The 15,122-nt window shown below is 42.2% G+C and overlaps 1 protein-coding gene across 1 annotated transcript in view; it reads right to left on the bottom strand.

Annotated features, from left to right (window-relative positions):
* Positions 1-15,122, bottom strand: part of RRN3 (RRN3 homolog, RNA polymerase I transcription factor) — a 50,536-nt gene that overhangs the window by 11,825 nt on the left and 23,589 nt on the right. Inside the window, exons 10-13 of the mRNA XM_030211084.1 lie at positions 11,519-11,614; positions 9,378-9,513; positions 6,815-6,945; positions 3,245-3,375 (exon numbers count right to left, since the gene is read on the bottom strand). Coding sequence (XP_030066944.1) covers positions 3,245-3,375; positions 6,815-6,945; positions 9,378-9,513; positions 11,519-11,614 — 494 coding nt within the window. The remainder of the gene's footprint in view (positions 1-3,244; positions 3,376-6,814; positions 6,946-9,377; positions 9,514-11,518; positions 11,615-15,122) is intronic.

Genomic DNA, 15,122 nt, shown 5'->3' with positions numbered 1-15,122 from the left:
AGTGGCCAGCATTAAAAAAAAAAAAAAAAAGCACACTGATTGCTGTGGGCTGAATATTGACCAGTGTGTTTTCTAAGGGCTTGATATTCAGCTGGCAATGATCAGCATTTTGCTGACCGCCACAGGCTGGTTAAATGCTGAAAATCGGCACTTAACTGGCCAAGTGCCAACTCTGCTCCAAAAAGCAAAGCTACTCGTCTGTAGCAGGTTTTCTTGCAGAGGATAGCAGACTAAGCACTCTTACAGATGGGTGACACCATCTGTCCGAGCCCGGTGTGGACGCTAACTAGTGAAATTATTGGAGAAATTTCTAGTAGCACCCCACTGCACATGCACTGGTGCCTTCCCACCAGACACATGAGTGTGGGTCCCTCAGTCTTGTAAGATAGCTAAAGAATACAACTCCAAGGGGAGGTGGGAGGGTATGTGAGAGTACTTGGCCTGCTCTCCTCGTAGAACATCTGATACAGGTGAGTAACTTTGCTTTCCCTGAGGACAAGCAAGCTGTCATATTCTCACAGATGGACTCCCTAGCTACGAACCTCAGTGAAAACAATGCTAGGACAATAGGGACTCGAAACATCGAGGACTGAAAGTCAATTAACCTGAAATTATTTACATTCTAGTTGTGAAAGTGCAGCCTGGAATTAAAGAAAACTGGGCTTCTAGACACCAAACAAATTTTTCAGGACTGCCTGCTCAAACTGGCTGTCACATCGAGTGTCCTGCTCAAGGCAGTAATGAGATGTGAATGTGTGTACAGATGACATCACAGTTTTGCAAATCTTCTCTGACCTGAAGTGGGCCACCAAAGTAGCCATGGCTCTGACATTATGAACCTCGACACTACCCTCCAGTCTGCCCAGCCTGGGCATAAGTAAAGGAGATGCAATCTGCTAGCCAAGTAGAAAGTGTATGATTGCTGATGGCTACCCCCATCCTGTTTGGGTCAAAAGAAACAAAACACTGGACAAACTGTCTATGGGCTTTAGTCCACTCCAAATAGAAGGCTAAGGTATGCAGTACACTCTTGCCAGGATGGCAGTCTCCACCTGCTGGTAGGCGAGCACAACCCATCAGTCCAATCCTGGTCCGCTCCGGAGGGACGCTAAGGAAAAGGAGCTTTAATCAGCTGGGTGAAGACAACATTGAGATCCCATGACACAGCTGGAGGTTTGACAGGGAGATTTGTCAATAGTAAACCTCTCATGAAGCAAACAACTAGAGGATGTACAGTGATGGGCTTACTTCCCACATGGTGATAAGCACTAACTGCACTTAGATGAATCCTTACAGAATTGGTTTTCAAACCAGACTCAGAAAGGTACAGGAGGTATTCAAGTAGTATTTGTGTAGGGCAGGTGAGGGGATCTAAGGCCTTGCCCCTACACCAGACAGCAAACCTCCTCCACTTAAATGAGTAACACCTCTTACTGAAGTCTTTCCTGAAAGCCAGAAAAATGCAGGAGACTCCCTGACTTTGAGAGCGGTACTGTATGTCGATGTCAACACCAAGGAGCTGGGGTCGAGGAGCCTCAGGAAGAATCTGGGGCTGATCCACAGCTGTTGAAAGTGCCCTTGTTGCCCGAGTAGTTTGCAGCTGCAGCATCTGTGCCAGCTCCTCTCTGAGCATGGCTCGGAACCGCTCATCAAAGGAAGGCATAGCCAAAGACGGGGTAGCCGGAAGACAGGCAACATAAGTGCAGAACCTGTAGCGGGGATCTGGCTGCCCGGAGCCTTGTGCGTTGGCACCTCTTCCAAAGAGGGGGTTCGCTCCTCCCAGTGCCGGCGCTTCTTGGGTACCAGCAAAACTGATGCCACGGTGCTCCCAGCACCATGTGTCAATGAGGACAGATGCTTATGCTTCTTGGGCTTCCCCCGATACTCAGCATTGCAGTCCTTCAATGCCAACGATGACAACTTCGGACCCATACGTGCCCTCAGTGTTGGGTTCAATGCTGACTGGTTGCGGGGTCTACTCTCAGCACCTGATGTCAAGAGAGGTGGAGACCTTCTTGATGTCGGTGCACTCCCAGTGGATGTTGAAGTCTTGGCAGCCATGAAGTTCGACGCTTCCAGTGCCAAAGACAATGTACTGGCCTTGAGGAGCCAAAAAGTCTCTCCTGTTGGACCTGCCGTGCCATCTGTGTCCTCAACTGCATTTTTAAACAGAGTGAACAAAAGTTAGACTCATGATCAGGCCCAAGCACCCAATGCACCAAGAGTGTACATCCATCACCCGATCACATTGAGCGCACCTCTTGAAGCCATTGGGTGGGACATCGAGAAAAGAACTGAAGCTAAATTAAACTCCTCAATTGAGAGCTGAACTAAATGCTTGCAAAACAAAACTAGCTAAAATAAATGGGAATTAGAAAACAAAAGGAAGAACAACCAATAATAGCAAATGAGACGAAAGGCACGGAAAGGCGCTGTAAAAAAGAAATATACGCACTAAAATAAAATGAGAATGAGAAACCCGCATGTTGGGCAGGAAGGCATCAGTGCATGTGCAGTGGGATGCTGCTATAAAGTTCTCCAATAATCTCGCTAGTCAGCATCCGTACCGGGCTCTGTTGGATGATATCACCCATCTGTGAGAATATGACGGCCTGCTTGTCCTCTGAGAATAGTCAGTTTTCAGCTCAGCACTAACTGGCTAAGTGCCACTGAAAATTAGCGGTTAGCCCTGAATAGGTAATTTAACTAGCCAGGAGCCATTTCTGGCCCATTAAATTGCTTTGACTATTGACCCTTGAGTGTCTAACTTTATGAATCCAGACTGCCCCAATTTGACTGCCCCTATCGGACCGACCGTTCACTTGTCTATTAGATTGTAAGCTCTTTGAGCAGGGACTGTCTCTCTTTGTTAAATTGTACAGCGCTGCGTAACCCTAGTAGCGCTCTAGAAATGTTAAGTAGTAGTAGTAGTAGTAGTATGATTGTACACCTCAGGCCAACTCTATAAGCCCCTAATTTAGCATTCTGCACATTCAAGTCATTTATAAAATTACCCACTACATGTTCATATGGTTCCCGAACATCTGCAATCAAAGCATCATTATTGCAAAATTCAATAAATCCCAGCAACCCTTACCTCGCTATCAATTACAATTTGTTTAGTCAAAAGCCTGACAGCACAGTCACACTTTGGCTTTCTTGCAAAAGGTGAGATAATTTGTTTTATGTTGTAAGACTTACAGCACCAAATTCCAAAACACAGGAATATAAGCAGCTTACTTACACAACGGGAAGAAACCTGGCCCGGGCTAAGAAACTGCCAATATAGTTGCAAGCAGCTTGCCTAATAACTGCTGGATTATTTGGATTTTGAATTTTTTTCCATAGATGTTCAAGAAAAGCTTCAGCAAGCCCCTGCAACAGAACATAAAACCGTAATAGCACAGCACTTTGTATACTGGAGCTGCTCCAGGTGTAGCTGAAATTCTATCATATAACCTATCGTATAACCTGAAAAAGTTCCCACCACCTTAATTTTGACTTCTCTGCTCAAGGAGTCCTCATTGGTACCAAGGATCCCTCAACGTCACTCTCCCTCACTATCAGGTAGTGTCACACTTGTTGCAACCTTCTTTCTCCAGGATTGAGTGCATCTTCTTCAGAGTATGCCCACCAGACTTAAACTTTAGTCCACTGTGCCTGAGAGCCAAGTTTCAAATTTAATCAAGACTTTCTATCCTGCCCATCAAGCAAACTTCTGAGAGGCTTACAGACTAAATCATAAAGGGGAAAGAAAATAGGAGAACTCACAATTGGACAAAGGGGGGAGAAATACAATATTCAAAGAAAGCAGGGGAAGAAAGTGAGGTAGGGGAATTGTACGATCCAGGCCTGTCACCAGTTAGCCTCAACTATTCCTGTAGGCATCGAGAAAAACTGAGAAAAGTTTAAAAATCAGTCTTAAACTTTTGGTAGGAGGTCTGGCATTGTTCTAATGGTAAATGATTCCAGAGCTTTGGACCCTGCACTGAGAAGACAAAGTGCCTTGTGGCTTCACGTATGACATCCTTAAAAGAGAACTAAACAATGTTGTTCTGAAGACCAAAGGTCTGGGCAAATCTGCAACGAGTCTATACCAGAACCCAACATATGCAGTAGTAAGAACTGCTGAAACCTGGTTCCAGGAACCTTACACTTCAGAAAATGTTTGCTTAGTGTTCCACTGGGTTTAATGCCCATTGTGGGCTGATTTCATTAGCCTTCATTCCAGGAGTCATTATTCACACTGATTTAAAGAGCCATGGGATAGGAGGCAAGGTTCTGGTGTGGATTAGGAATTGGTTATGGGACAGAAAACAGAGGGTAGGGTTAAATGGTAATTTTGCAGGAAGACCTTAGTATCGCACCAAGGTGCGTCTGCACCTTGAGTATTGCGTTCAGTTCTGGTCACCATATCTCAAAAAAGATATAGTGGAAAAGGTTCAAAGAAGAGCGACTAAAATGATAAAGGGGATGGAACTCCTCTCGTATGAGGAAAGGCTAAAAAGGTTAGGGCTCTTCAGCTTGGAAAAGAGACGGATGACGGGAGATATGATTGAGGTCTACAAAATCCTGAGTGGTGTAGAACGAGTAGAAGTAAATCGACTTTTTACTCGTTCCAAAAGTACAAAGACTAGGAGACACTCGAAGAAGTTACATGCAGTGCCTGCTCCCACGGTCTGTCCTGCTCCTGTCTGAACCCGGATGATTGCATTAATGTGATATTGAGCTAATGTAATCATCTGAGTCCTGGGCAGCACGCAGGAGTGGGGAAGGACAGACCCGGAAGCAGGCAGAAGTTTGCCGGTGCCGGGCCCCCCTTGGAGGCCAGGCCCGGGGAATTTTGCCCCCGCCCTCCCTTCTTGTGGCCCTGTAACTACATTACCTGTCAAGTAACAAACTAACTTATTTTCTCATTGTTCAAGTTACTACATTAAAGAAGATTTGCTTAAGAATTGAGACTGCTTCTGGGTTATGTTGTATGCTTACAGTACTGGGTTTAAACCGCATGCTAATCATTCTGGGAGTGAAGTAGCAGAACAGTCATACAGGCTTACCTAAGACTTTTTTTATTTGAAGAATGTTTTTTTCGGTTTTCTACCACATTCCAAAAACATATAATGCAAACATCAATACTGTTCAACTAATACGTTATCTAACCATATTCATTTTAAATAACAAACATAACTTTATGGTATGCTTCTTCAATTACCCTACCCCCCCTCCCTAGCAACCCCCATGATGTCTTTTATGCACCCCACCTATCACTCAATATCTGTTGCCAGTATACAGTCCAAGGCTAGCCACTCCTCCGCCTAAGACTTTATACCAGGGACCTGTTTGCTGTCCTAACAGGACTGGTCATAATGTCTGAAGCTGTCAGAGGCTGGTATGTACTGTTTCTTTCATATCTTTGGGGGGGTGTGGGGGAAGGGGGTCAGTGACCACTGGGGAAATAAGGGAGGGGTCATGCCTTAGTCCCTCCAGTGGTCATTTAGGGCACTTTTTTGTTACTTAGCTGTGATTGAAACCATCTAACTTTTTAGCCCCAGACGTTTTTGCTTTGATCCATTATGGCAGAAAAACATCCCAAGTTTTGTGAATGCCCAAATCCTGCCCGCAACACACCCCCTTGCAATTTGGACACATTGCATACAAACTGCATAGAAAACAGTCTTAAAAATGAGTTTTGAAAATAGCGATTGGGACATTTTGGCAACCCCCCCCCCCCCTTCCATCTGCCGCTTTTTGGATGTTTTTCTGTTTTGTAAATGAGCCACTAAATGGGATAACTTGGTGAGCTAATTCATGGAATAATGTGGATTCACCCAAAAAAAGTTAACCCTCATATGATCGTCACAGATTTCCTCGTATCCCCAAAAATGTGTAGATTGAGAGCAAACCAAAAAGTCATCCGGTCTTATTCATGTAATACATGGATTAAAAAATTAAAAAAAAACCCTATCAGAATCCTCATGATCTCCTGAAAAACTGGTGCTGATATGGAACTGACATGGGACTAGGGGACACTCAATGAAGTTACATGATAATACTTTTAAAATGAATAGAAATGAAATATTTTTTAACTCAACGAATAGTTAAGCTCTGGATATAAGCATATCTGGGTTAAAAAAAAATGTGGACAATTTCCAGGAAGAAAAGTCCATAGTCTGCTATTAAGACAGACAAGGGGAAAGTCACTGCTCTCCCTGAGGATCAGTAGCATAGAATGTTGCTACTATTTGGGACTCTGCCAGGTACTTGTGACCTGGAATGGTCACTGTTGGGAAGCAGGATACTGGGCTAGATGGACCATTGTCTGACCCAGCATGGCTATTCTTTTGTTAGTTTGTGACATGGGATCACATAAGCCTGCCTCCTTTCAAAAGCAGCCAAAAACAGAACCAGTTAATGAGGACTGGTTGGTTTCAGAAGAACAAAGGTTTTCAAGACCTTTATAAAACAAAAGAAGGTGTTAACCCTTTGGTGTTTTGAGGACAATTTTACTATTGTTATGTTTGTAAGTTTTATGTTAAACTGCTGTACACCACCTTGGGTGAATCTCTTCATAAAGGCGGTTAATAAATACCAATAAATAAATATCAGCCAGTTGCTAACTTCAAGGAATTACAAGAGCATGCACACAGCCCTCTTATTCCTCACTGTATGGACCACATCTACTAGGGGCCAGTGCCATAAAAACCAGACAGAAGGGAAATTCATGTTTAACAAGCTGCTGTGGCAAACCTAAGCTCTTAGCCCAAGTGACAGAAAGAATGAATGATCAAACCAATTTCCTCCATATCTTACTCACCAGTTTGAAGCTACAGATATAAAACATGCAGAACTGCATAGAACAGCAGGCATGGGTCGGTAGGATCAGCTTGTCGAACACAGCTAACAGATCTCGGTACAGGTCTTTGGCTTTGCTGAGATCAATCTCACCTACAAGCAACATAAGTAATTAAAAAAAATTATTTCCCTTAATTTAAGCACATATATTCTTGCTCTTTCAAACACTGATTCATACAAGACAGATTCCATTTACTAAAATATCATACAAAAAGATCAAAAAGCCATATATCTGAAATCATAACACCCCAATCATAAAAGAACAAATTAAAGAAAAGTACAACAGAAAACAACTTATGTAAGTGCCTAACAAAAACTGTCCTAACAACTCTTAACACTCTCAGGTCACAGAATCCTTACCTTATTGCTGTCATTTCCTTCAATAAACTTAATAAAGGATATCAAGGCCCATGCACTTGTTTTTCACCTGAAAACATGGCAGACTAGTGTGTCAAATTAAGCTAAAATCAGAGAACAACTATTGGGTCAATAGTCAAAGCAACTTAAGAACACACTGACTGCTGCTGGCTGAATATAGGCCAGCATGTTTTGAAATGACAGCAAAATGGGACACAATTCTGATTCCCCTTTAGCTCCAACTTGAGCAGGTTCCAAAACTTGGGACACTGCTATTAAAAACGCCCTGATTCTAGTTTTTAAATAAATCACAGCCAAATTCATGACTAATATCTGGCGATTATTTCCCTATGACAAATAAGTCCTAGACTATGAACAGTACAAGAAATATTATGCTTAGTTTTCTAACAACTTTCTTTATTGTATTTTTAACATATAGAAAATAATTCACATATAGAAAACTCACATCTGAGAGCCAGTGTTGTTTATGTGGAAAGTTAAGGGAAGCTAAGATCACATTACAGCATCTAATCCCATAGTTTGATAACACACTTGACTTTTGAATTCCATACACAGACCTTCAAGTGCATCACTTAAATTAAGTGTCACTTAAAAAAAAAAAAACTTCTCACTTAGGTGCAAAGCTCACATAAGTATGCAAATACTTTCCCTTTGAAAACTACCATGGGTACAGAGTACCTGGGGTCTTTGCACCTGATTCTTGAGTAGGTAAAACTTAAAAACAAAAAAATATATATATATAGTGTATTTCTGTCCCTTAGCCCCCACAGGGAGAGAAAACACTACAGCCCCAACAGCTTGAAAAATAAGAAAGAGAACTTAAACTACGTTAGGCGCAGCCAGTAAATTACCTTTATTAGCATCTCACAGAGCCAAAAATACAAACAATAGTTCTCTTCCCTGGAGCAGGTTGTCAGTTAGCAATGCGCATCCTGAAAGACAAGGGACTGCTCTGCTAACACCTCCCGGACATCACATATATACTGTTGCAAATTACATTTCTCATAAATCATGTGATTTCCCCTAAGCTGAAATCAGAAAGTAGCCTATACCATATATGGGTATATCAGTCTCTCCTGACATTGTAGGCACATGCACCCTTAGTGGCCATTGGCTAATCGGTTATCTGTTCTTCGTGCACAGCCAGAACAATACCCTTGTGTCCTCTCTCTGTCTAGCTGCCCAAATGAAACATTCTGGACATGTTCGACTCACACACTAATTTTCAATCGTGCCAAAAGAACGCCCCAGGGAATGCCCCTTCTTATCTGAATTCAGCTAAATGTACTTTTCAACAGCCAATTTAACCAGGTAAATGGCTAGTTACCTGTGTAAAAGGCTTTGAAAACTGCCCTCCGAGGGCTGCAGGTGGTATTCTTTTCCTTTAAAAAGCACATAGAATGATACACTGTGCTGTGCAGCATTCAATTAGCATGGCCAACCACACTTTCAGCTTATTTTTGTATTGGTGCTGGTTCAATTTAACTCAGAAGGAAAAGAACAAATTTACCAGCAAATCATATGTAAACAGCAGTCAAGAAAGATGCAGAATATGAAATATTAGCAGACAGGAAAACACCTCTACGACAGCTCCAAGATTCTCTTGTTAGCAGTCAACATTTACAGATATTTATAGTGCTTTTCATCCAAAATGGCTCTTTCACTTATTTACAGTCACAGCATTTCAGAAACATATGTAGCCACCTCCAGTGTGGATGATTAAGCACAGTATCTGATAGCCCCTTCAACGGAGAATGAACAATCCACCATAACCCATACTAAGGCAAGAGAAATACACTGACCTTTTCAAAGATCACACACAGAAACACTGTTAGAGTCCATATCAGAAGTTGTGGCCAAAAGGTACCAAGGATTTTTCCTACAGAATATACCAGGAGCAGCTGTTTAGCACATCTGGTCCTAGGACATGCCCTCTGACCCCTCTCTTTTTTGAACAGTTAAATAAAGCATTAAGTTTTAGCTGAACCTGCATGAGCCCCAGCCACTTAAATACTTTTCCCTTGATAAAATGAAAAAGAAATAAAACAATGCTGCTAATTAGAATCTTTCTTAGCACGGATAACAGGTTATGCCCCAACCCCATTTTGCTAGAAATAAACTGAAGTCTGGTACGGATGACTCATTACCATTTACGTAACAAATGTCTTTGATGTAGGAGAAGAGAATAGAGAGCCCAATGTCCAAACGTTCTGCTGTGGGGTGGGCCATCATTTCATTCGCTGGGGATCCCAATCTGTTCACAAGTGATTCTTCATCTTCATCCTGTCAATTACAACACGGTTACAGCTTCTATGATTAGTTCAGTGATCTTTCAATAACAGCAGTGATTTCCCAAATTTGGTTTTCGAGAAGCCTTCCAAAACAGGGATGCCTAGCACCAGTCTTGAAGGATGCAAACTGATTCTCAGAATATCCTTAATGAATATCCAGGAGATATATTTATACACTGCATCAACTATGTGCAAGTATATCTTGTGCAAATTCACATTAAACCAAATCAGACAAGTCTGTGGCCCTGGAAGATCGAAGCTTGACATCCCTGCTGGAAAAGGTCTAGTTTCCAATAGCCAACACATGCAAAGTAACCAAATTGTACAATTACAATTGTGTGTAAATCTACCTCTGGAATATTCACTACTATACCCCGTTGGATCAAAGCAGACTTGTCAAGGGGATTCTTGGACTAAATCTGGGAAACCGAACTACAGGAACATGCTGATCAATTCACAGAGTTCACATGAAGAAAGAGCAGCAGTTAAGAGTCAATCCAGTTTTTCCTTGAAAGTAGCTTCTGCTCCCCTGGGAACCAGGACAGCAGAAGCTGCCAAGCTGATATGCCCACCAAGTGCACCATGTATTAACAGGCAATCTGAAAAAGAAACTGTACCCACTGTGAACTCAGCAGTATGCATATGTGCCCTCCAGCAATTAGCTTTTTAACTTTTTGAGCCCCATATTAAAAAATCCGTTGAGCAGGTAAGTTATTTGGATAACATAATGCAAATATTCAGCAGAACTTATCTGAATAAAAATCTGCCTCTGAATATATCTGGATAAAGTTATCCTGTTTTCCCTGACCAGACTTAACTGTCCTTCCTAATTTATGAGCTAAGTTTTCTGTAGGCAATGTTTTGCCTGGACAATATTTACCTGCTCAACAATGAGGGCAGATGGGATGGAATTTAAACTCTGAAGATTTGTCTGGTTAACTCTCAAACTTAGCCACCTAAATCTTTTAAATGTCAACCTCCTTCAAGGTATTTGGCTATTCCAAAATTGTTAAGTTTCTGTGTGTGTAAAAGCATGCACACCATAGCACATGTACAGGTCAGCAAATTGAGTGCAGGTATGGAGGTTTGAATTCAAATCTCTGTGCATACCCAACCTGCAGGTATGGAGGTTTGAATTCAAATCTCTGTGCATACCCAACCTGCAGAAATGGTTGGTACAAAGCTATTGCTTGTAATATTATAACTGGTGAATTCACACACAATGAAACAATCTCAGAAACGGAGCAACTGTCAAAGTTTTTTTTTTTTTTTGCCTAGGTAAACACTCGTTTACCTGTGTGCAAGGGAAAAAGACAGCAGTAGCTATCCTGGCACAAATCTCCAGTGGGCCTGCAAGCTACCTTGCTGAAAACCGTCTCCAAAGTGAGTACACATGTATGTATGTTTTTGACATCTGAGCCTATAGGAACCAATCAGATTACAGTGGATATTGCTACTCCTAGTGGTGCACAGGAAGCACAAAGCTTGACTGTTTGTTAACCCTTGTTCTGCCTTTTTGCTCAACACATGCTGATTTATTGACAATATTTGCCTAAACACGTCAGAAACGGACCTTTTGACTCCTGATGTAGGAAACAGTATTGGCTAGACCTTTTGACTCCTGATGTAGGTGTTTTTTCACCGAAACACAGATCTGTGTTGAGTCTGACAACATTTTCATGTGTATTGCAAATTTTTTTCGTATGTAACTGAATCAATCTGTTTTTGCATTTTATTGTTTTTAGCAAATTTACTGGTTTTTTTTGGTCTGTTAATAACTACTACTTTATGTATCACTTCCGTGTTCATCGGAATTTAATTGGTCCTATCCTACTCCTTTCCCTGAGACAAAAGATTTCAAAACCAGCCCTCAAAAGTGAAAACTAAAAGTGACAGAGGACAAATTCTATCAATTTCCATGTATTCTTTTGAACCACTGAGTAGAACACAGTTTGTAACTTTCTCATCAACATCTGTCAAAAAATAAAATAGCCAACCATGTTGAAAAGTCCTTCCTCCATGGTGCCTTCTGTTTCATCATGCCGGAGAGCAGCTTCTTCAGCCTCCTCAATATCCTGGCGAGAAGCACTCACCTGTAGATTATAGAGCAGATGAGTCTATTCTAACCTTTGGTAGTTTTCAACTTTTGTTGCAGACCACCTCTTCTAAATTTTACAGAGTTGGATAAAATGAGAAGCAGAAAAATGTAAAAAAAAACCAGAAAAAGCATATTTAATATTTTCCATCCATCTCCTCTACCTTGTGAGGCCAGAGGACACACACATGGAATGGATTTTATTTACATGTGCAGTCAGGTTTTCAAGATATCCACAATGAATATTCATGAGAGATCTGCATGTACTGCCTCCATTGCATGCAAATCTCTCTCATGAATATGCATGGAATCTAATGACTTTTGACCTAAGCGAGAATTATTTGGATATTGACAGCATTTTAACCGAACAGCTGGAAGGGACATGGACTGATCTCCTAATTATATGAATTTAAGTACTCTATGAATTTTGATGTGTAGGTACACTTTATGTGTGATAGTGTTTGGTGTGAGTGAGAAAAGATTTTAGATATCTGACAAGCATAGTGAGTGAAATTTTAATAAATATAATAAAAGGTGAAATTAGATCTTACCTGCTAATTTTCTTTCCTCTAGACACTCCAGACCTGGTAGGAGGACATAACCCATGCGTCTTGACCGGTCTGGAGGGTCGCTGAGGAAGTAGGAAATAATTTAATAAAGATTGATGATGTGAAATGTACAATAGTTGTTTGAGAATTAATGAATATTCATTGTGGATATCCTGAAACCTGACTGGCTGGGTTGCCTCCGGAACCAGGCTTGGGAACCACTGTCCTAGCTGTTAGAGCAATGGGATGAGAATGAGGGAAGCCAGGCTCCAAATCCTGCTTCTGCCATAGACACTTTCTGTGACCTTGACCAAATCCCTTTATCTCCCAGTGCCACAGATAGCAAAGACACTTACCTGTAGCAGGTATTCTCCGAGGACAGCAGGCTGATTGTTCTCACACGTAGGTCGACGTCTGTGTCGGCCCAGGAAATGAAACAAACTTTGAAGCAAAAATAAAAAGTTTTTTTGCCTAGAGTCTTCTGGCGCGTGAATCACGCACACCGCACATGCGCGGACAACTTCCCGTCCGTTGCGCAAGCGTGCCCCTTAGATAAAACAAAAAGCATAGAACAAACTAGTAACAACTCCAAAGGGGAGGAGGGCAGCCTGCTGTCCTCGGAGAATACCTGCTACAGGTAAGTATCTTCGCTTTCTCCGAGGACAAGCAGGCTGCTTGTTCTCACATGTGGGGTATCCCTGGCAACCAGGTTCACTCAAAACAATGAACATTGGTCAATTGGGCCTCACAACGGCGAGGACATAACATAGATTGACCTGAAAACATAAAGAACTGAGAGTGCAGCCTGGAACAGAACAAAAATGGGTCTAGGGGGGTGGAGTTGGATTCTAAACTCCAAACAGATTCTGCAGCACTCGCGCCAGGTATCCTGCTGAAGGCAGTAGTGAGATGTGAATGTGTGGACTGATGACCACGTTGCAACCTTGCAAATCTCTTCAATAGAAGCTGACTAAGTGAGCCACTGACACAGCCATGGCTCTAACATTATAAGCCGTGACATGGCCCTCTATACAGACAGCCCAGCTTGGGCATAAGTGAAGGAAATGCAATCTGCTAGCCAATTGGAGATTGTGCGTTTTCCGATGGCGACTCCCCTCCTGTTGGGATCAAAAGAAACAAACAACTGGGTGGACTGTCTGAAGGGCTTTGTCCGCTCCACGTAAAAGGCCAATGCTCTCTTGCAGTCCAAGGTATGCAAACTGCTTTCGCCAGGGCGGGTTTGAGGACAGGGAAAGAATGTGCGTGCGGAGGACTACTCTGTCATGCTGAAACTTGATATAAGATGCATGCATTACCAAGGCCTGAAGCTCACTGACTCTACGAGCTGAAGTAACAGCCACCAAGAAAACGACCTTCCAGGTCAAGTACTTCAGATGGAAGGAATTCAGTGGCTCAAAAGGAGCTTTCATCAGCTGGATGAGAACGACGCTGAGATCCCATGACACCGGTGGAGGTTTGACCGGGGGCTTCGACAAAAGCAAACCTCTCATGAAGCGAACAACTAAAGGCTGTCCAGAGATAGGCTTACCCTCTACACAGCGATAAGAAGCACTAAGGTGAACTCTTACAGAGTTGGGCTTCTCGAGACGCTTGGGTCCGTTTCTTCATACGAAGACACAGACTACAAGCGGCTGGCCTATGGTCAGGCCCAAGGCACTGGATACACCAAGCGTGGGTATCGGTACTTGAGATGGTCTGGTTGCACCAAGTACAACATTTGAAGCCACTGGGTATCTTTGATGACATGGAAGGGAAAACGGCTTCGGCGAAATCAAAAGACGCGACTGTGCCTGATAAAAAAGAATAAAGGGCACAAAAATAAGGGAATAACCCAACCGTGGGGTCTAAAAACTGGCCGCGATGAAAAATAAAGGAAACTTGAAAGGGGAGAAAAACTAAAAGTACACTACAGGAACTTCTTTTTTTTTTTTTTTAACGACAAAAATAATAAAACAAGAAAAATTAGGAGAAAAACCAAAAACTCGAAGACTCTTTCCTGGGCCTGAGAGGAGCGCAGAAAAAAACTACCACACCTCAACACGGAGAAAAGAAAACTAAGGGACACGCTTGCGTGACGGGCGGGAAGTTGTCCGCGCATGCGCGCTACGCGTGATTCACGCACCAGAAGACTCTAGGCAAAAAACTTTTTATTTTTGCCTCAAAATTTGTTCTGTTTCATGGGCCGACGCAGATGACCCACATGTGAGAACAAGCAGCCTGCTTGTCCTCGGAGAAACCCACTTACACTGTAGGCGCTTCAAGGCAGGACCATATACTGTACTTATGTAAGACCACTGTACAGTATTGTATATGTCCAACAGTGCATCAAAACTAAGTATTATTATGTACAGAAATCAGTGCCTAGATATAAATGTGCATATGCAGTAATGAAGATACCACTCAAAAAATTCTGACTTCAAAATCCCATCAGTAAATCAGGGTCATCTTATGTATGGGTTATTCTCACCAGTATCACAGCACTCTTACTATTGCTAACTTCATGCAAGTACAGTGAACAGGCTCTGGCTGTATTGAAGCTATTTGAGAATATACAACCAGTGCTATATATATGTCCCTATTGTGGTAAGAACTCAATTCAGGGTGAGCTAAAACAGTGTTAAATTTAAAGAGAAGACGGGTGGAGAGAGATGTGCAAGTAAGACTGGGGAGTTATATAGTGATTGTTTAAAATCTGTAAATGTTCTGGCTGGTTGAAAGTATGATCTGAGCATGTACACTGAGAGGAGGGCATGCCTGCAGAAAAGTATGCATAATTATCAGGTGACCTGGAGACAGCTACAGCTAAAAGCCATTTAATTGGCTGATAGCGCAAGCAGAAGGTTCAAAGAGGAAGTTTAGTTGAGACAGTGTTGAAAGAGCTGGCGAGTGAAATTCAGATTCCTGTTTTTCTTTTAGCAAAATAAAAAAAAAATAAAA

The sequence above is a fragment of the Microcaecilia unicolor genome, chromosome 8 (assembly GCF_901765095.1).
Source record: "Microcaecilia unicolor chromosome 8, aMicUni1.1, whole genome shotgun sequence".
In the NCBI taxonomy this organism is placed as follows: domain Eukaryota; kingdom Metazoa; phylum Chordata; class Amphibia; order Gymnophiona; family Siphonopidae; genus Microcaecilia; species Microcaecilia unicolor.
Note: the sequence above shows the minus strand (reverse complement) of the source record. Positions and strands in the feature narration are given on the sequence as shown.